At 49.0% G+C, this 21897-nt stretch overlaps 2 protein-coding genes across 2 annotated transcripts; both read right to left on the bottom strand.

The window, feature by feature from the left end:
- Positions 1-33: 33 nt before the first annotated feature.
- Positions 34-2017, bottom strand: LOC128310599 (acid phosphatase type 7). Its single transcript, XM_053047281.1, has 3 exons — positions 1144-2017; positions 652-1072; positions 34-437 (listed from the first exon to the last, which is right to left on the bottom strand). Exons 1-3 carry the CDS (start codon positions 1764-1766, stop codon positions 111-113), a joined length of 1371 nt encoding a protein of 456 aa, XP_052903241.1. The 5' UTR covers positions 1767-2017; the 3' UTR covers positions 34-110.
- Positions 2018-2242: 225 nt separating this feature from the next.
- LOC128298993 (dynein heavy chain, cytoplasmic) lies at positions 2243-21588 on the bottom strand. Its single transcript, XM_053034819.1, has 10 exons — positions 21321-21588; positions 19484-21111; positions 18908-19417; positions 18493-18531; positions 13543-17784; positions 12844-12870; positions 9334-12354; positions 9022-9262; positions 7396-7594; positions 2243-6381 (listed from the first exon to the last, which is right to left on the bottom strand). Exons 1-10 carry the CDS (start codon positions 21586-21588, stop codon positions 2484-2486), a joined length of 14073 nt encoding a protein of 4690 aa, XP_052890779.1. The 3' UTR covers positions 2243-2483.
- Between the last annotated feature and the right edge of the window lie 309 nt (positions 21589-21897).

The following is a 21897-nucleotide window of genomic DNA, read 5'->3' as shown; positions in this document are numbered from 1 at the left end:
AAATCTAAGCGGGTAACTTACTATCGTTTGGTAAAGAAAAGGCATCAAAACAGGAAAAAATACACACAAGGGCGTGTGTATCCGTGTGCGCTAGAAAAATAAAAACTATCCTACTTTGCGCTATCGCCACTGAGTTTTAAGCGTTCCTGTTCGTCACGCTCCAGCAACTGTTTGTAGGGCAAATGCTCATCCTTGATGATGGTAAAGGAATCGATCACAGCGCCTTCTTTGTCGACGGAAATTTGCTCAAAGTACAGATGTGAACCGTTGATGGCCTTCATGCGTGTATACCCGTAGTCACGGCTGTGTATGGCGCTCCAGGCAGGGATTTTGCGAATGAACGGTTCCCGACCTTCCTTGCAACCGGCCGAACCAGTCACGAGATGAACGGGAGCTCGGGGATTACGGTACGGTTCCTCGTACGAACCGTTGTATACCTGTACATAGAAAAAAGGCATTTATCAAGACAGCAGACCGTAAGATCATCGAGTCACCGTTCGATTATGATTGCAATGAAACTTTGCTAGAGTGTATCGATCAACCGGGACTGTCCGTACCGGCACGATAGAACGATAAAAGCAAAATTGCACAAACAGCGACAACCTGCAGTAACATTCCTGCCACATCCCGTTCGCGTGGAACTTCTTTTACCTTGTAGTCGTAGATCGGAAACAGTCGCTCGTACGAATGTTCGTGGGCCCAAATTTCCACATCGACGCCATGCTCGTAAAAGAGATCTTCCAGCCCGAACCAGTGCATGAACGGTAGACCGACACGCACAAGTGTTTCGCTATGCGTGCAATCGTTATCGTTATCGTTGCTACAGTACATCGGTCGGTGACCATACGTGATGATCCAGGGGCGTTGTTTCCGGTTCTCCGGCCGGTTCGCTTCTTTCAGATCGCGACGCAACCATTCGTACTGGTTGACCAGCGTCTTGATGCCGTAGTTCATAAAGTAGTACACCTCAGTGGAGAATCCGATAAAATGGACCGGACCAAGGTTGAAGCTGTACATCATGTTTTCCGTTCCACCGGGCATGCTAAACCGAGCACGGTAGTTGGAGAAATTGCTGCCAAAGAAAGAACAGTGTCCGGGGAGACATTAATCAGTGGTAATGGACAAAGACAACGGTCTACTTACTACTTCTCCTCATGGTTACCCGCACACACCATGTACGGCGTATAAGCGGCAATTGATTGGATCTGATTCATAAACTGATCCCCGACGAGCGCATCGTTCGAGTTCATGTCGTACGCAAAATCACCGACGTGCACTATCGCATCGTACATGTGGCGCTGGGTGTCCTCCTGCAGCCGGGCCATCGACTGTGCGTTCTCGTTGCCCATGTCGCCGAATATGGCGAACGACGGTGACCAATCCGAACCTTCCGGGGTCGTGTGGAAGTAAAACTCCGGTGACCAACCCCACTGACTGCCACAGTGGTACTCGTACCGGGATGAAGGCTGCAGGTCACGCAACACCACCCGATGAATGTACTGCGTGTGTTGGCCAGCGCCACCATCGACAAATTTCTCCTCCGTTCCGGTAGCACTCAAAATCAGACCACCAATACCGTACTCTACGACGGATTCGTTTGTGGCCGTCATTGTGCTCCAAGTGACGACGATTTCAAGTGGCGTTTCGCCAAAGGAAAGGTGTACCTGTTCCGGTTGATAGTAAAATACCTGTCCATTGCAGGCGGTTACTGTAAGGAGCAGAATTAGTTGCCCTATTTGAGGCCCAATTCCTCCTATAAGCCTCATTTTACGTAATACTGCGTAAATGGCAGTAACAAACAATCTTCCTCGCACCACAAGCACTTGCACTTCGTTACGATTTCGCACTAGATTACGGGAATGAGGGACAGTCCCGCCTACTAAGAATAATGGAAAGTTCTGAAAGCCAATGAATAAATGCGTCACAACCAATCAATCACTGGCCTTGCGAGATAAGCGCAAGCGAATGCTTTGTTTTCGACTTTGCTACGTTTGCAATCGTTTTTGCTTTTGCGTTGCTTTCGTCACAAACGCATCAAAACAATGTTGACCCCCTTTCTTCAGTGCGCAAGTGACGCGAAACGTCAAATTCAAATTGTCCAGTTTGTTTTTGTTCTGCAAACTGTTAAATAAGTTGGGTTTTTTTACACAGCTAGATGCATAATCATCTTATAAGGTTCGCTAGCTAGCGTAAAATTAAATTCTTTACTATTTTAAGAACATTCAGACAACGTGATGTTTTGATTATGCATGAGAAATATATTTGAATAAATGTGAATTGATTAAGCGTGCCCCATTTTTGTTCTTGGAACGAGAGCAATACAATTTTACTAGCGTAAGATAATCCGCTGCACCGCATTTGTAGAAATATATTAAACGAAGATAAATAGCATGATTCCCAATAACCTTTGCACCAGAGATTTAGTTATGCAGTTACACGATATCATAAGATAGGTATAAGCTAGAAGAATGTCCATCGGATGTTTAGTTCAGGGCAGTTGACGCTAGCACAGCAACACCACGTTCGTAGAAGCTGTGCGGATCCTGTCCCGGTGCTACGGTCATATCGACCGTGAACAGCAGCTCCACACGGGTAGAGTTCAGATAGACCGGAAGCGTTAGCTTCGTGCCCCGAGCCGCTTCCGAATCGATGCGTGTCCACTTGAGCAACGTCAGCGGCAACTCCGTCATGATCGCGGATGTTAGCAGCAGTTGATTGTTCTTGCATTGGGCGCCCTGTAGCTTAAGACCGGATACACCGAAGCTACTATCCTTCATATTATCGTAACTATCGGAACCACTTTCCGTGATCGTTACGGTGAGGGTCAATTCCTCCAGGGACCAGCTGTTAGCCTGCGCAACACACTGACGAGTCGCTGTGATGTACGCTTCCGGATTAAACAACCCTCCCAACCAGACTGGGAAGCTCTGCAGCTCTTTGGCGCCTGCTTGCGACACCAATGTGGATACCTTCTGTAGCTGCTGAACGCGCTGGCTGAAGTCCGTTATCCACTGGATGACCGTACATCCGGCAGGTACGGTGTAACGACGCCAACCAGCCGGTAAAATACCACGAACAAGCTCACTCAGCATCGTACGGTGATAGTTCGTCTGCTTCTTCTCACCCTGACAGATCAACACCACATCCTGCAGATCACTCACGACCGTCTGCAGTAGTTTGGCGCCACTGGATACCTCACGTTCGAAGTAGCGATACAGCGGATCCTTGATGTTCTCGACGGTACGCTTCAGCGTAGCGAGGCTCTTGGGCAACAGCTCCAACCAGGTCAGTGCGCTGTTGTGCAGTGTCTTCATCCACGACGGTCGACCGTCCTCCTGACGTGTTTGCATCGTGTCAAGGCTCTCATCGTTGCTGTACGCCAGCTCATCGTCATCCTCTAGCTGTTGCATCTTGAGCAGCTTGCTAATAAGATCCGTACCGCGCGTGGTCAGCAACACTTTCTCGGCATTGTTCGGCAGACCGAGCCAGGATGGTGTCTGTCGGTCAGCCAGCGCTTCGATCCACTTAAGGAAGTGATCGCGTCGCGTTCCATCTGGCATGGTGATGTGCCGCTGCCCGTTTGGTCCACCGGCCACACCGTCCACGTTGGCGACGAGCGCAAACTCAGCCTCGAAGCTATGGGCCGTAAACAGTTTGGACAGGAAGGAAGCCAACAGACGCTGATCGAAATCGTTATCGATCTTACCACCGTAGATGCTCTGCGACAGCAGTGTTACCAGCGCATCCCACGGGACTTTCTCGGGTGGTAGATTCGTTCGACCCATTGCCGTCGCATCGATCCACGTGTCGAGCGTATCGCAAGCTACGCGCAGATCCGACTCGTTGAATTCATACTTCTTCGCCCAGCCTAGTGGGACGTACCGGAGACGTTCCTGGACGATAGCATGGAACCAGGACAGCAGGAAGTACAATCGAGCACGTTCGCTCGGTTGTTTCATCATACGTGCTGCCGGCACGGTCGAGAATGTACGCAACAGGTTAGCACGTATGCCTGGTGGTGGTTCGTACACAAAGATACGGCCCGCCCGGAGCAAATTCACCGGCACCTTCGGATTGATCTCCATCGTGAGGAACAACCGGAAACCAGAGTGAGGTTGCAGCGAGTGAAGCTTCTTCTCCAGCTGTACCAACCATTGTGGCGCGAGATGTACGTTCTTCAGAAGCACCCAACGGCCAGACTTGCAGGCCATATTGATGGCCCGTTCGGCCTGGTTGAAACCTTCCGCCGAACCGATCGCGATACTCGATATCTGTTTGTTCAGCTCCGCGGCTAGATCATCAACACGGGATGATGCATCGTACCCGGTGACAGAGCACAACAGTGCGGGCGTGTTGCTGTTCAGCTCCTTCTCGACACATGTTGCAAAGTCCAGTTCCTTCTCGGCCTGTGGCATAAAGTCCTCGCCCAGAACGGTCGAAACGAACAGATGTGCCGCTGCAATAACGCGATCTGGCCGGAATGCTTGAATCAGCAGCAGCTGATGCATGGCCGCCGAAACCGATGACAGTGCCTTCGATTCGTCCCACAGCACCGGTACATTCTGTTCCGGCGAACCTTGCTGCAGCCAAGCGGTAAGCTCGGGCATAGATTTGATTTTGTCCAGCAGCTTACGGAAGATGGACAATCGAGTCGCTAGCCGTGTGACAGATTCGAGCTGCTCCGCACTTACTCCATCGACGTGGCTTGCAGACGTCACTAGACCTTCCTTGTTGCGCAAGAAGAAGTTGAATTCTTGATCGAGGTTCGGTTCCGATGTACCCTTCAGATGGATGCGACACAGCAGAATCGCAAACGTGAGCCGATCGGCATGTAACATACCGCGCGCAACACGATCGTAACACACACGGTACAGATCGGACGTGATGATAAGCAACCGTGCGGTATGATCCGATTTGCCTTCCAGCTTCGGATTGTTGTGCAGTACGGTGCTGAATATGTCCAGGAACATTTTCAGCGAGTACTGGTACAGGAAGTGTACCTGGTTCAGGCTGTCCATGGTGAAGTAGATGTTCGAGCAGGCCTGCGACAGCGAAAGGTACTGTTGCGAAACCGTTTCAATCTCACCGATAACCTTGTCCGTTTCTTCCACCTTCTGCCCAATGTCGGCCGCTTCCTTCTTGAGCGTTTCCAGCGTGGTAATGACTGAATCGTCATCCAAAATCTTGCCCTTGGCGTCGTTCAACGCCTGCAGCAAACTCTTCTCCAGTTGGCGCAGTCGCAGATGGAACTCACCCTGCAGCTTTAGCAGATCCGAACGCTTCTCGTCAATGTCGGGTCGTTCGGCCTTCAGTACCTGGTTGAGACACTGCGATTGGAGCGAGCTGCGCGTCACGGTGAAGTTAACGAACGTTACACGCGAACAGATATCCGGAGGGAACTCCACTGTAGGGTCACGCGTCGACAGGAAGATCACGAACGACGGCGACAGATCAATGTCCTGGTCGCCTAGCGTGATCAAAACGCGTCCACCGGTACGACGCAGTTCACGGTTTAGCACCGGGTTCAGTATCGGATCGTAATTCTCCACGTCTTGCACAAGCAACGGATTACCGAAGCGCAATGCAGACTCCAGGTTCTTGCGGAACGAATCGTCCAGGAAGCTCGTCTTGGTGATCTTCTTATCCTTGAACTCGTTCATGATAAACTCCGTAGCCTGGCCGGAAGGATCGATGATCAACGGGTAGCGATTGAAGCGCTTCAGCATGATTGCATTCTCCGTGCACAGATCATCAGTCGGCAGTGCGTTCGCTTGCCAGCGCAAACGCTCGTCCGGATTAGACAAATATTCAGTACGGGCAATATCCGCCCGGAACTGTATGTTGGCTGCCTGCAGATGCTGGCACCAGGTCGAGAAGAGATTGCTTCGATAATGCTGATCGAAATAACCACCGTACGCAATGAACGCAGCCGACAGCAAAACATCACCGACGATGGTGGACATTTGCGAGCGGAACGTTTCGCTCGTCGCTTCCCAGCGTTCCCGCTCGATGACCAAACTCTTCAGGAGCGCGATCGAGCGATCCACCTTCGCCTGCACATTCTCCAGATCGGTTTTGATGGCTTGCGCTTGCGAGATCAACTGTGCGTACTCTTCCTTGTACGCGGCAATGCTCTGCTCGAGCTGGGCGATCAGTTCCTTCACTTCCTTGCCGTGCTTAATATTTGTCTCCGCCTGCCGTTCCAGCGAGCTGAGCTCTTCGCGCAGCGGTTCGACGCGCTTCAGCATGTCAGCGTACTCGACCTGGGCGATCGCCCACTTCACCATAGGACCGCATGCCATCGAGGCGCGGTTCACCTTCTCGAAGTTGTAGTCCGGATTGCTCAGATACTTCGACTTCATCTTTTCACGCACCTCATCGCTGTTGGTGGGACGACGTTTTTTGTTTTGTTGAGGAAAGTAGAGAAAACAATCGTTCATTAGAATGATGATTTGGGAAAGCGAAAAGCGCAACGGAACAAGCGTGGATAAAGCAACTCATGCAGGCGAGGTTAGGTTGAACATAACTTCAAAGCATTATACTACATGCGCTAGTGTTATTTCGTCCGGAGTTACACGAAACCATTACCAAAAACAAGGGATCTTTTAATTCAAAATATACAAGCCAAACTATTACCCCGGACGTGATCATTATCATATGTTTGGTATTGTGTGTATCATGCCAAGTGTGCAGCAAAAAGCAATTTTTGTTTTGTTAATCATGCGGACTATGTACAGGAGAGCGTGTAAGCAGTCAGCTCATAAACAGATTAACTCACTTAAAGTAGTTGCTGTTTGGAATGAAACAGGAAAAGAAAACGGTATCGCTTAATAAAAGGGAACGGTTGACAAAACGTCAAGATTCTCCGTGCCTCGTCATGTAGATGGTAGGTAACGAATTAAACAAACTGATAATTGGTAATAATTGCTTTTTACAATCGCACACCGTGTGAAGGATGGTTGGAGGAAGTTTACTACATCCGATCACTACATTCGCTACTACAGCTACTAACGGAAGGAGGTGCGAATCTTTAGGTAGAGATAGTTTACCCTTCGAGGGCAAAGGGGGTTATTATGGCTACGGAGAAGAAGTGGGATGAGTGTGGAGTGCCGAACAAAATCTCAACCCCCTTGCACAAATGAAAATAAAATCGTGGATAAGCTCACACTACAACAAAAGAAAAACACATTCGATGTACTCGAGGGAAACCAAAGGTAAATATGAAGGGGAAAAAACAAACTAAGTAAAAGAAGAAAAAACAACAGAAAGGAAACATGATTTACCGAAAATAAAACAAACAAAAAATATATAAAACAATAAATAAAACCAAAAACAAGGGAGCAAATAGAAAGAAAAAGGAATGAAGAGAAAAAGAGAGTTTCTGTTCATGCTTACGTTATGTCTTCGGTACTGAAATTTGACACAATCAAGTTGATAAAGTTTTCCCGCATTATAACGGCACGAATGGATTTCCAGTCCGATGCGTTCTCTCCTAGCAGCAGACAGATCGATTCGAGCGCCAACTTAACCACGGCCGGTGGATTCGCCATCGAACGTACCTCGACGAGATGCTGTTTCTTGATCGATTTTACCGCTGCACGGTGAAACGGGGGCCCAGGTTGGGGTTTAGACAATTGTCGGGTCAGTTTGAATTACAGTTTTGAGACGAGATTAGTGGGTTTGATTACGAAACATGATGGGGATGTCGTGTTAGCATATTGATTCGCATCATTATGCGCGAACAATAATGGGTTCGATAGGCACAAAGAGGATTGGTAAAGGTTATTATTTAGCAGAACGCATAACATATTAGAACGTTAAGACAAAAGAGAGAGTGAGAGAGAAAAAGAGAGAAAGAAGTAAAAAGATAAAGAACATTTAATGAACATTATTAAGAGAATGGTTCTGGTTAAGCATAACAGTAATTCAATGGTTATTTAAAAATACAATAACCTGAAATACAAAATTTCATCAGACTTTGCTCTTTGCTGGAGCAATTTACAACTTGACGGCGAATGTTATTTTTAAATCGAAATCTTCGGCAAAACCATACATTGACCCACAACCCGTTCTGGTAAACTGGTATGTTGGTTTCGTTTAGCAGCATACACTTAACATATGTTTAAATTGTTTTAGAACGTATCATATAGCACAGTGCGAACGATAAATAAATCACAACGGTCGAAAAATTTGCAGCATGAAATCATCATGAACTGAACCGCCAAACGAACCGTTCCGATTCATGTTGCTAATTTTGCCAACCACGTGTGAAGGAAGCTAGTGTGGAGGACAAGCTGTTAAAAATGAATCACAACACAAATATATAGCTTGTAGCGCAACGAAAAAGCCGACAAACAATTACGGACAAACAAAGACAATCTCCCAACCTCGATAATTTGTTTCTTAACCATTAAAGATCCTTTGTTTGGCAGACTTTTGTTGCGCTTGTTTGAGAATTTAGTCACGTAAAGCCGCCTAAACGGTTATTTGATGAAGTTTAAGGCTGATATTGATACTTTGCAAATGGAGCATTGCTTGCGCTTTCGCTTTTCCTGATTACTGCTATCGGGCGATGGCCTGTTTTTTTGCTTGTTTGGCTCGCATTGAGATAATTACGTAATGTGCGATGTGTCCAGCTTGACAATCGACGCGATGAAGCTATCCTTCACCATGATCGCACGGATTGCCTTCCAATCGCCGCCCCGATCGTCTTCGCCGAGCAGCAGACACACTGACTCGAGCGCCATCTTGACCGGTAGGGGCGGGTTCGCCATCGTGCGTACTTCCGCCAGCTGCTTCTTCTTAATGTTGCCAACGGCTTTAAGTGATGCGGCGGTGCGGTTTTGTCAACAAACAACAAAAAAAAGTTAAGATTTAAGGGCCCGTTGTTCCGGTTTTTTTTAAAGAGCGTTTCCTTTTAAAAACACGTCCATAAATGGCGATATGTGCTATAAAAGAAAAACAAAAGAAACTCCCGTCCCCCCACAGATATTCTCTTAAAGATACGTATGTAAACCTTACCGGCTTGAGCGTCAATAACGGCCGGTTCGACCTGCGCCAGATCTGCCATTACATCCTTTCGCTTTTCTTCGATTTTGACCGTTTGTTCGGCCAGCTGTTGCTGAATTTCTTGCGACTGCACCTTCTTAATTTCTGCTTCCTGTTGATCCTTGAACATTTGCTTCAGTTTCGCGTTAGCCGCTTCATTCTTCGCCTGCAGCTCTTGCGATTTGACTGCCAATGATTTTTGCATTTCTTCAACCTAAAAAGGCAATTGTTGTCGGTAATTTAATGTGTTACCGCTGGGGATAATATCCGCTTCCTTTCGCTTACCTGTTCAACCGTTTCGGCGATCTTGTTCAGACCGACGTTCAAGTGCAGCTGTTGTTCCTCCAAATCGCTGCGTTTTTCCGAGTACAATTTCACAAAATGATGAATAAAGTCCAAATAGTGACGTGGCGTAATGGCCATCGTGCGGCTGCCACGCTTTGCCAGCCGCGCATTCGCCTTGTGCAGCGTTTGATGTACGTAAACGCAACTGTTGATGACTGCATCGCGATGCGAAGGGGTGTTTGATACCAGGGGACAAACGGCCGGGAAGAAGTCCGGCGCGGACCAGGTAGGTTTCTCAAGATCGACACGGATAGTGAATTCTTTGCCCACCTGGAACAATGCCGAATCGGACCAATCACCAAACCAGTTCAGCACACAGCGATTGAATAGCGCGGGCGAAGTGGCAGCCCTATCCTTCAGCCCATCAGTCGATGGATTCATCGTGAACACCACGTGCAGGTTTCGCATAACTTGCTGCGTGAACCACTTGTACAGTTCGTCGCTCGAATCAAGCATTAGCCCTTCGCGCTGAGCGCCCTCTTTGCACTGCGTCATAAGCGTCGTGTATTCATCGCCCTCGAACAATCCGGGCACTTCGCCGTTCGCTAGCAGTGTATTCATACGCTCCAGGAAGCCCGAATCCAATACGTTCGATTCATCCAGGATGAAGGCAATCTTTTCATCCTTGCAGCCGGCCCGCCGCAGCACACACCGCAAATCCTCGTCGAAGTCTTCGCTCGTGTACTTGTTGTGCACCTTAATCTGGAAGATGGACAATCCATTCATCCACGCGACAAAACGCGACAGTGTGGTCTTTCCTGCACCGGATACACCGATCAGCAACAGATGGCCCTGCGGCTGGCGGAAGATTCGATCGATGCGCAGTACGTGCTCCAACACCTCGTCGAACAGCACCAGCGGTACGTCGAGTTCCTCCTCGTAGAACACCTTCAGACGCGCCTTGACGTAATCGCGCAGCTCGTCCCGATTAACCGGCATGTAGTCCTTCGACAGCCAGTTGCTGTAGAGAATAGGACGCGTGAGTGCCTTCTCGCGATCGACGCTCGGGAAATGTTTCGTTGCGACAAGGTCAATGTTTTCGTTCGTCCAACGTCGTTCCGACTCTTCCACCAATCGATCCTGGAACAGACGCAGTGCTTCATGCGCCCACAATCGCACCAGCCCCTCGACCGGTAGGTTGTCCAGTGGTCGAATGGCCTCGCAGATGCCACGCACCCAGCGTGTCATCTCACGCGGCGAGTACACGTAGTGCGGTTGCATATCCTGCGTGAAGCGATCCTGCGAAGCGAGATAAAATTCGACCATCGCGTTCGTGAGCGGTTCGGCGTATCCACGTAGATTCGGCATCAGGCGGAGCATCGCCCGGCTGAACGTGCCGTAAATCTGCTTGAGCGATGTCTCGCCCGGATAATCCACGTAGATGATCGGTACGTGGCGCAGGAACCGATGGCTCAGCGGCTTACGGCCTGGATCGGTCGGCGGGTTACAAGCTCCAACGAACTGGATGCGTTCCAGCGACACCCACGATTGGTCGGCCGCACGGTAGAAACCCTTATGCTCGACAAGCTGTCGAAGGAAGGAAATGACACGCTGCGTACCGTACGAGTCCATATCGGGCAGATTGATTTCGTCGCAAAACAGTACCAACCACTTGCCGAGCTGTACCGGTGCCAGTACAACACCGTTCGGTGTTTTACGATACTCACAGTAGTGATCAAACGTTTTCAACAGCAGCTCCGGTGTAGTAGCGGAAGAGAAGTTCAACCCTACAACCTCCATGTCGGGCAGGGCACGAAGGGCTGAGAACAGTGTCATTGTTTTACCGGAACCTGGTGGACCACACAGAACGAGTGGTTTGTGTTCGGCCAGCCAAGTGTACAGGAGCGATTCATGGCGTACCGTGTCCAACGTTGGTACGACCACATCTGGCGCGGCTACCTTGTGCGTTTCGATCTCAATCACGGGCACCTTGTTCGACCACGGTACCCAGTCACCTTGGATGTTTACTTCGTAATCGATTATTGGATTGCCACCTTGCGCCGGAAGCGTCACCGTAGTAATACTGCGCAAGAAGTCACCCAAATCGGAGCGTACTTTCAGCTTAGAGTCACCCGCAAACGACCACAGCATCGAGTAGATTAGCAACTTCGGAATGTACTGTTCCAGCTGCTCCGGCGGAACAGGGAAATCGGGATGTTGTTGGTTGAAGGTCAACACGTTCCGTGCGCCTTGGTTCAGCATCGAAAAGAGCGAACTGAGCGCTCGCAACCGAGTAAAGTCCATTATATGCTCCTGACCCATCGCATACTCAAGGCAGCGCACAACCAACCCGTCCGAATTGAAGTACGGTTGCAGCAGCGCAGCAATTTCGCGTTGCGTTTGCAGCGCTGGCGTCACCTCATCCTCCTTTTCGTTGCTCTTGGTTTGTCCGCTGAAGCTTTCCTCCTCACCGTCTTCCAGCGGGATATGCCGCAAACGCGACATATAGTTTTCGAAGATCATCTCCGTCGAGAGTACGTCCTCCGAGAACCAAACCATACCGCAACGCGATACGGTGGCCAGTGTAGCGTACTTCAGATCCTGCACCTCGAACATGATGCGCACGTTCGGAGGCAACGATAGACGCTCGCCGTTCGGTAGCGTTAGCAGCTTGTTATCGTCCAGCACGGAGTTGAGGTTTTCGACCCATTCCGGATCGACATCACCATCGAAGATGATCCACTGGCGCTTGTTGATCTCACCGCGCACATTGTCGATGATTTTGCGCAGAATGTGTGTGAACAAACCATCCGTCCATTCGCGCGTATTCGGATCCAGCACACCGTACAGTGCTTCCTTCGAGATGGCTTTCGGGTCGATTACGTGCGCTACACCTTCGGTACCTTCGAAACGCTCCAGCGCCTTCAACAACACCTTCCAGGCGGATGATTTACCCGACCCGGATGGACCGACCATCATCAGACCGTGGTTGAGGTTCGAAATTTGATACAATTGTAAGACCTGAAATGGAGAACGATGATGTACGATTAGAAATTGTAATTGTATAACAATGAATTACATTTTGCTATAGCGTGTCATTGTCGCGCCAAGCACATGTACAAGGGAAATGCAAGTAGTAAGGGCTTGTAGTAAGCCACAAACTCAAGCTAAATACACACATTCACTCGCACACAAACTATACACAATTATTAATCATCATTTTTACACGGTGGAAACAATTACGGGTACAACACAACCCATTTAGCCAAATGTATGAAATGCCCTCCTAAAATGTATTAATTTTTGAAGCAAGGTGCACGTTATGAATTTTGAATAACCTAATCCACTGTGTAAAAATGAAGGGGATGTTTGGAAAAAGAAAGAGATAATAAAATAAAAGCAAAACTTAATCACAATGGGTAACACAAAGCAAACGATGGAATAAATAATCGCAATAAACTCATCAACACAAGCTGATATTTACTTAGGCTTACAATTAATTGCACTCACTTTGTCAACCCACGTTTCGCCGAATCCCTGTTATATTTATGTTTAGTCGGGTTTCAGTAGGATGGCGATTGTTTGGTTTGGGCATAGTTTTGTGATTTTTTTTTGTTTATGCATTTCGTAAATAAAGCGTCGGATTAGGTAAGAAAAGAAGGCACGTTAGTATAAGTCGTATGGGTTTGTGGAAAGCCAAACGGAGATATTAGTAGGCATACTAAATTATAATACTGATGAAAAGGTGATACGTTTTCCTCTCCAGAATTAGCTTGATGACTAACGCGAAATGTTGCTTATATCACCGAGCACATCATTATTCGGTAGATCAGTAAACTATTGAAAAAGCTAAAACCTCACAAATGTTTGAAAAATAAATCTTAAACTTAATTCGTAGCCGTAACTATGATTTATAGATTCCTTTATCTCTCCATGGAGAATTCCGTGTAGAGAGAAAACAGGAAAATTGAACACTGCGCTAAACACTGCTGCTTGAAAATGGCGCATGAATCAAGTTGAAGATTTTATGAATGATTTGTGATCATTTCTAACTGTAACTATAGGGTCCGCTTATGTTTGAGCAGCTCGAGAGTTATTTGCAGACCTCAAGAAACAACATCCCTAACTTGTATCCCTTAACCTCTGCTAGAAATATTTTCTTTACAGCGCGCATGTAAACGTAACGAAATAATGATCCATCTATCTTACCTTCTCCATCCAGGCGCCGCCTTGCTCATCACCTTCTCCGCACACCAAATACTCCTCCGAGCACACCTTACGGATTTCGTCCTTCAGGCCCTTCATTTCGGCGCGCGTATAGCCTACGTTCGGGAACACATCGCTCAGCAGCGAAAACAGCAGCGGAATATCCTCCGCCACCAGCTTCGGTACCATCGTCTCGCACACGGACTGTATGAGGATCTCCTGTTCGGGAAGGTTTTCCGCAATCGATGCCTCGTCGATGTTCTCCTCACCCTGTTGCTTCTTCGTGTCCTTGATCTTCATGATGCGATCGCGCTTCACATTACCGGCTGACACGAGCACGGATTTAAGCGCACGCAGTCCAAAATCGTAGTGCGATTGATTGGACAACTGTTCGTCGCACAGCTTGAAGAACGGTACGATCTTGCAGGCGAGCTTTTCCGCCGTACGGAAACCCTGGCTGAACAGCATCACCTCCGCAATCAGCTGACGGTCCGGTGTGGTCATTGCCAGCGAGCGGAACAGCTTCTTCAGATTGTCCGGCAGGTTCGAACGGCCCGCATAACCCGGATTCATCGTGATGAAGATGGCCATATCGGTCGAAACGCGCACCTGCTTACCGACCAGCTCGACCGTAATGCTTTGCGCGTCCCGGTTCGCGTCCTGTTGCGATTTGAGCGCCTCCTGGATGGTTTGGATCTGTTGCGACACGGCAGACAGCATGCGCTCCTCGAGCCGATTGAACTCGTCGAAGCAACCCCAAGCGCCGACCTGACACAGGCCAACGAAGATGCGGCCCATCGCCTGGAAGTCGAACGTTTCGTCACAGTTGAAGACGAGCACGAAGCGGCCCAGCTGATTACCGAGCGCCTTCACCGATTCCGTCTTGCCGGTACCGGCCGGCCCGAACGGTGATCCACCGAGCCGCGCCTCCAGGGCCTGCGTCATCGTCAGGTAGCAGCGATCGGTGAGCGGTGTCTGCACGAGCCGGTCCTGGACGCCCAGATACTCGAAGCCGTAGTAGAAGCGCGCGTTCGCCATATGGATCGTCAGCTGCTGCAGCACCTCCGTTTGGCGCGGATCGAAGTAGAAGCGCATCTCGCACAGCCAGTGGAACGATTTCGGATTGTTGACACCGTGCGCGATCAGGCGACGCGTGACGGTACGCTTGTGAACGAACTCGTTGATCAGATGTTCCAGCTTTTTGCGCCGCAGCGGCGGCTGCTCTTGCAGTACCGAATCGGCCAACACGTTCAACGTTGCTTCAACCGTGGTGAGTACGCGATGCAACGGCGTCTTATCCTTTCCGTTACCACCATTTCCACCATTACCTTCGGAGGTTTGTTGCAGAGCGTTTTCAACATCTTCCGACCAGAGGATTTGGGCCGCAAGAACAACGATCTGCGCTTGGTACTTGTCGCACCATTCCATGTATTTTTGTGTATCGATGATATCCTTAAATTGTTTAATGTCTTGCACCGCCTGTGCTAGGTAGGAGGCAAGCGTGAAACGCATCTCTTTCTCCACCAGTGACAGCCACTCGTTGATCTTCGGATGTTCGACCGTAGAAACGGGCTTGATGAAACGAACTTCCTCACCTTCGCGCGACGCTATACCCAAAATCACGGTGTTATCCTCGTTCAGCAGGATTGAGGCAACGCCGGCGAACATTTTCTTGAAGTGTTTCTGCAGCCGTGCCACGTTCTTGCTGTTACCGATGATCTCCAGCAGATCTTCGTCACCCACGAAGTAGAACCGCGGGAACGAGGTACGCTCACGTTCGAGATATTCTCCAAGAGCTTTCTGGATTTTGCCCAACAGATCGGCCAGACGCTCGAGCGAACGCTGCACGGCCGGAATGTTCAACACGTCCATAACTTTGGGCGATTTGGCGACCTTCTTCATCAAGCCCAAAAACTCCGAGCTAATGCTCTGGAAGCGGGACGTTTCCACCGGAAGAAGCGTTTTAATGTCGGCACTGCCAGAGAAGATACCTTCCAGATAAACCCAGCGACGCTGGACGTCGATCCACACGTCAAACAATGAGTTGATACGGTTAAGCTTCTCTTCCCAGGTAAGAGCTTCCTCCTCAAACACCTTATAGTACGGCGAAAGCTTCATTGCAGCGACGGAGTTGATGTGTTCCTTCACCTTATTGAACAGATCGTCCCAGCCACGGATGATACGGCATTTGTTCTGATAGTTGATCAGATCCAGCTCGTAGTTTTGCCAGCTTTCGCGCACCTGCTTCAGGAACTCCTCGAGTGCCATTTCGCCCTGTGCCACCAGTATGATGTCCTTCACGATCGATTCGTTCTTCAGCAAATTAACATCCCATACCTGGCCGAGTGTTAGATCGGACAATACCCAGCTGACGCGCAGCTGCTTGGTCAGCTGCTTCCAGTGACGCTCCTTTAGGGCATCCGATTTTAACTCTACAATCATCATGTTTACCTTGATATAGCTCTGCAGCAGCTTCTTCACATACTCGTAGCTCTCGTACATACGCAGCCGAGCGGGCAGTTCCTTCAGTTGATTCATCATCGCTTCCAGCGATTGACGCAGTTTGCGTGGCTGTACCGACAACCATGGCTTTTCGCGCGTCTCATCAATCTGAGCCCACACCTTTGACAGTTCGCTCCAGACGCCACGCAAATCTTGCAACTCTTCCAGCACGACAGACATACGTTCCGTGCTGTTGTTCGGGATAGCCGATTCTTGCAACTCGAGTGCTTCCTTTGCCTTCGCAACGTTGTCCCGTTCTTCCTTCAGACGGGAGAACTTTGTCTCGAAAATGTGAAGCTGCTGCAGTGCATCATCAGGCCGAGTACGTCCACCGGTCGGTTTGTTCTTCTCCCAATCGTTCAGGAAGTCAACCGTGCGCGTCTCAACAGCCTTATCTTCGGCCACAATCTTTGCCTGCAGGCTGGCGACCTGCGTTTGAATGGCAGAATCCTTGCGCTTCATGATTTCATTGAATGCCGACCATTCACCTTCGATGTTGTCCACGTGAAGCCAATTGTTCGGGAATTGGAAGCGCTGACGTTCGAGAATGCGCTGTGCCTCGCGGTACACCTCAACCTGCTTATCCCACACGAGCATTTCCTTCTTCAGTGACTGCACGTACGTGATGAAGCAAACTGCATCAGATGTGCTAGCCGCCTCGATACTTTGCTGCTCCAGGTCGCTACGACTCTTGGACACCTTCGTGTGGAACGTGCTCATCTCGTTGCCCAACAGCTGGCCAAACTTACTGAGAGCCTCCTTGTGCCACGAGTCGTACTTGAGCGTTACCTTCGCCTGTACCTTCGCGTAATCGATCACAATCGGTCCGTACGCGCGCCTGGTATCCGAGGTGTCGAAAGTGGTTCGCGATTTCTTGATATCATTCAAGCATTTGATCCACAGATTGATGTCCTCTCCGAGCCGTCCGTACAGCATATCCGCTTGCAAATCCCACAAGCTCTGGTAGCGTAACCATTCATCGACGTAGCTACGCACATCGCCAATCTGGTTCTCAATCGCAGCATAAGCTCCCTCTAACGGGTCTGGTTTGTTGGGAAGTTTCGTTAGCAGGTTACGGTAGGTCTGCGAGACTGGCTTGTCGAGTCCGACCTGGTAGCGCGAGCTTTGCAGCCGTGTCTGTGATGTCACAATCGCTTCCCATGCAAACAGTTGCTGCATGATCTGGAACCGAGCTTCCTCGATCGACGGATACAGATACATCTGCTGGTTGGTTATGCGAATCTCATGAATTGCTCGCTGAATTTGCGGATCACCGCCGGGGCGAATCGTGGGCTGTGTCGGAGCGTCAGTGTCCATCGAAAGATCAAGTTCTTTCTTGTTGCCTGTAAGCGCATCGGTCCACGCCTGTATACCAGCTTGCAGACGCATCGCCAACTTCTTCTCTACCTCCTCATCCAGCCGTGCGACCCAAACGTGCAAGTTGGAGTACTGCTTCAGCGACAAATCATCGACAGCGTGCTGAATCTTGGACAAAATGTCCGCAAAGGTGGCCGCACTGTAGGGACAAGTTTCGAGCGAACGTACGTCCACGTCCAGCTGCTCTTCGACTACCAGCAAATCTTCTACCTTCTCCTGGAACGAGACCACATTCTCCGACAGGCGTTGTACGTACGGATCCAGCTTGTAACTCTCCCAGACGAGCGCAATACCTTCGCAGATGAGTGACAATACCTCCTTGCGCAGTCCAGCCACCAACGGTATGATGCTGGCCCGATCTTCAATCTACGTTGGGCAGGGAGAAGGATAAACAAAAATTAGAAAATGGTGTAAATCTGTATTCGTACAACAAGCGAAATGTTTTTTTTTCGAACATTTGAATTATATTAATGTAGAACACAATTGGATGTAGTCTTTTCGTGCACAACAATAGAGCATAACTATTACAAAGAAAGCAAAATAATCTAAAAAATAGTTACAACATCTAAGCCGAACATGTTTAATAATAGTTTCGAATATTTTGTGGTCGATTGTATTTGATAGCATTTGAATTTAATATTTGAAAAGTTCGTTCAATTATAAAATGTTTAGATTTAAGTGAACTTAAATCTGTGACTCAAAAACAAATCTAAAAGAGCGATAAAACAAACAAATCTACCAAAATTGTCCCTTTAGCAGGTAATTGTATAACACATAAGCAAAGGAAATAGTAATGGCTAAATACGATAGAGATAAAGGATAACACAGATATTAGCAGTATTTCATTCCGTAAAAGGCATTAAGGAAGCAATAACTTAAAAAACGACAACCATTCAACACGTTCGATACATAAGAGTGGTAGTATTCGGGCAACGGAACAAGTAAAGTTGGCGGTAGCAGCAACAGCAGGTACAGAAAATGACCAAACAAAAAAAATAATAAATTAACAAGAGCAAAACTGAAGCCTCCTTAAAAAGGCATATATGCTAGAAAAACTGTTTAGCGGTTCGCTACCTTAAATACTGAATTTTGTGCTAATGTCCTATTGTTTAGCTGCATGGAAGAACAAATTAAGGATACGAGATTCTTATTGTGATTGACAAAAGGTAAAAGTTCTAATGGAGATATTTGTGTGTGTTAGTGTGTTTCCGTTTTTTTCTCTCTGTGTTTTTCCACAAACGGAGAAGTGATGAGCACAAGCACAATTTCGTCACATTGATGAGAACAATTTTGTCTTTTGGCCAAAACGAGAGTGTAGAAAGTAAATGGATGTACGTAACATGACTTGGATCGCCATTTAAAGTGTGGCGGTTAATGTATGGCTTTGTGAAGACGGGCGTTACACTTCGTAGGAGGTTGGCGAAGATTTGAAGACAAATTGTATAGAATAAATGATAAAATGGTTGTCGCACGGTCATCCCACACTTACCTTCTCGAGTGTCCGCTCGTACGTACGAATACTTTCGATCAGCGAGATCGCGAACGGATACAGCTGATTGGCTTGATGCGCCTTGTTCACGATCGCTAACGGTACGCGGAAACCTAAACTCTTCAGGTTACGCACCTCCTTGTAGAGGGTGATAATTTCCGGTAGGAAATTTACGCGCAAACGTAACGTATTGCCTCGCCCGGTCCGGGAGCGGGTGGCTTCGATAGAGAAAATTCGTCCCGTGATGCCCGTGTTGCGTTCCTGCACCTTACGGGCCCAATCCTGGAACACTTCGGCAGTTGAAAGCTTCGCCCGGAAGCTGTCTCCGTCCGCCTTCAGCTTCTGACCATCGATATGCGATTCCCACCCACGTCCCAGCACGTCTTCGACGCGTTTAAGGTACATCGTCAGCTGGTTATCGATCTGACGAGCCCAAATGATGGATCCGGCTACGGGTGGCAAATCTCGCACTACCGACAACCGGCAGCTCTTACTTTGCGGGTATTGCACCTGGAAAGTCGAAGCAAACGAAAGACGTTACTTGAACGATACATATTTGAAACTACCTTCGCTCACCTTGAACTTCTCATGCAATGCCTCGATATCGTCCTTTACACGCTGAATCAACTGCGTCTGGTATTCGCGTATCGCACCGCGAATGTGCGGCCGCACGAACAGTGCATTGAAACGAGAAAAGATGCGGAACATTTCGTTCGCATTCTTCGCCGTACCGAGCTGATCGCGCAGATGGGCCGTAATGCGAGCTTCAACCCGATCGATACGTTCCTCGTACCGCTTAATCGCCGCATCCCACGCTTCCGAACCTTCCTTCGAAATGTCCAGACACTCAATCTCCTTCACATTCTCGTACGCCAGATTAACCTCCTCGATGGCGTTTGCATCGGCCGTATCGAGACTGTACGGTTGCTTTCCCTCTCCACCGACACCGCTATCACCAGCACCGGAAAGAGCTGACGATGGTTGACGAGCGGGACGTAGCACACGCACGATCACCGTACGCAGCTGCTCGTGCTGCCGACGGAACTTGCGCATATGCTCCATTCGTTGCTGCAGTATTTTGTGCGCCGGCGAGATGCGCCACACCATCTTGATGTGCTCGTCGCGCTTACGCTTGACAATTTCGCGCAGCGTACCGAGCAACTTATCGTACTCGTCGTCCCAGCAGCTGAACACTTCAAAGCACTGGTTCATTACCCGCTCGAACTCGTCGAACGGAATGTGCATCAGACGACGCGTACCGAGTACCTTCAGCAGCTGCTGGCTAAGATCGCGCGAGATCGCTTCGATCAAACGGAGGCAGCGCTGGATCGGGTACTTGGTGTTACGAATCTTGCGCAGATGGTTGAAAATCGAATGAACCGCCTGCCGTATCTTGTCGAGCTCGGTAGCCGAAAGCAGATCGTTGATCGGGAAGTCCTTCATCAGCGGATTGTAGTCTGCCACCATTGCCAACGTTTGCTTCAGTCCGGTGTCCGTATCGAACGAAACAGTCGCGTGAAAGCGTTTGCCGTGCTTCAGGATGTTCAGCGTCAGCGCAACCTCCGGCGATTCACGCTTTTCCTGAATCCGGTGCAAAGCACGCTCCAGATTCAGCCAGAACGAAATCTCCTGCAGAGCCGTCCCGGAAGATGGATCACGGTCCAGTTTCGTCACCTTCTGGATCTCCTTGATCCACCGGTTCACCCCGTTCTGGAGCGTGTTCAGGAAGGTGGAGTCTTGCACCTTATCGCCAAAGTCGGTAATCTTGGCTTTGCGCTGCTCGTCGGCACATTTCTTCACGACCTGCGCAACCGTGCTGTTGATGTTGAGCGTCACCTCGGGAATATCGATGTTTTGCTGCAGATGCAACAGTCCCATCTCCAACTCGGCCAGCTTCTTTTCAACCGACGGTGCCATCTTGTCCCCGTCACGGTCTGCACGGCCCGATTCCTTCACGTAGCTCTTGAAGTACGGTGCGAGCGTTTTGCTGATGAAGGCATGCAACGTCTCGTACGGTGAACCTTCGGAGAAATTAATCAACCGAACCTGCGAGTGAATCGACTTGTCCGCTTCGATCAATCCACCACGCTTGATGCACACCAACGATGCCATGCGCTGGTTGGTGAAGTGGACATCGTTACCGAAGTAGTACGTAATGGAGTCTTTTTCTTCTTCACCTTCAGTCGGTGGCTCATTCTCATCATCTGCCGGTTAATGGGAGTACAAACAAACAAAATCAATTAGCGATTGCAATCATTTCGGCACTCAAGGATAATGCAACGATGGTTGTGAGTCATCGTCGCACGGAACTTTCATTTCTTGCTCTCTCGTATGACACACCCTACGGACGACGTATGGAAGTAAAGATTTGATGACGTGATCTGCCACCTGTATCATCCTCCCACATTCCTACCTTTAAAACAGTTCCGCTGGATGTACAGTGCCTGCGTTTGCGGATCGGAGATAAACTTTCGAATGCAGTCCTGATTGACGCTATCCTCGAGGGCAGCGTTCAGCGGACCAAACGATTTCATGTCGTCCTCCGGCAGCAGTACCGTAATCGCCTTGCGGAGATAGTTGGAAAAATTATCGAAATCGATAATGGCTACGGTCTCCGCCTCCACGGATGGTGGCTGCTCGCTGCCCATGCTGGGCATTGCTGCCTCGAGCGAGTCACCCATGGCGGTGCTAGCGACTTATTAACGTAGCCGGAAGTATTTGCTTGAACGTCACACACAAATAAATTGCACTTTTAGTCTTATTTTCACACACAAAATTGATAATTTTCGAACGCGCAGACACGTCCGCACGTCGCAAAAATGGGATCAAAGTGAAAAAAGATGGCGTCCTTGAAATCCGGCATGTTTGACGGGTGTCATCGTTTATATGACGTTGGTGAGGAGTTTGATTCCGAAAGCATTATGAAAAATCCTTTTATGACCAGCAGCTTCAAGTTGTTCTTATCTTATTTGTTGAACAACTCTTGAAAA

Source organism: Anopheles moucheti, chromosome 2 (assembly GCF_943734755.1).
Source record: "Anopheles moucheti chromosome 2, idAnoMoucSN_F20_07, whole genome shotgun sequence".
Classification (NCBI taxonomy): Eukaryota; Metazoa; Arthropoda; class Insecta; order Diptera; family Culicidae; genus Anopheles; species Anopheles moucheti.
The sequence above is the reverse complement of the archived record's forward strand: the minus strand, read 5'-3'. Positions and strand labels throughout refer to the sequence as shown.

Bases quoted from the DNA above. Each gene is read 5' to 3' on its own strand.
- LOC128298993 (XM_053034819.1), bottom strand. From the start codon at position 21,588: ATGGGTGACTCGCTCGAGGCAGCAATGCCCAGCATGGGCAGCGAGCAG. The intron at 21,112-21,320 runs GTAGGAATGTGG...ATTAACCGGCAG, and splicing joins CCAGCGGAACTGTTTTAAAG to ATGATGAGAATGAGCCACCG. The intron at 7,595-9,021 runs GTAAGGTTTACA...TTCACCGTGCAG, and splicing joins CGTTATTGACGCTCAAGCCG to CGGTAAAATCGATCAAGAAA.
- LOC128310599 (XM_053047281.1), bottom strand. From the start codon at position 1,766: ATGAGGCTTATAGGAGGAATTGGGCCTCAAATAGGGCAACTAATTCTG. The intron at 1,073-1,143 runs GTAAGTAGACCG...TTTCTTTGGCAG, and splicing joins GGTAACCATGAGGAGAAGTA to CAATTTCTCCAACTACCGTG. The intron at 438-651 runs GTAAAAGAAGTT...TTCTATGTACAG, and splicing joins TTCCGATCTACGACTACAAG to GTATACAACGGTTCGTACGA.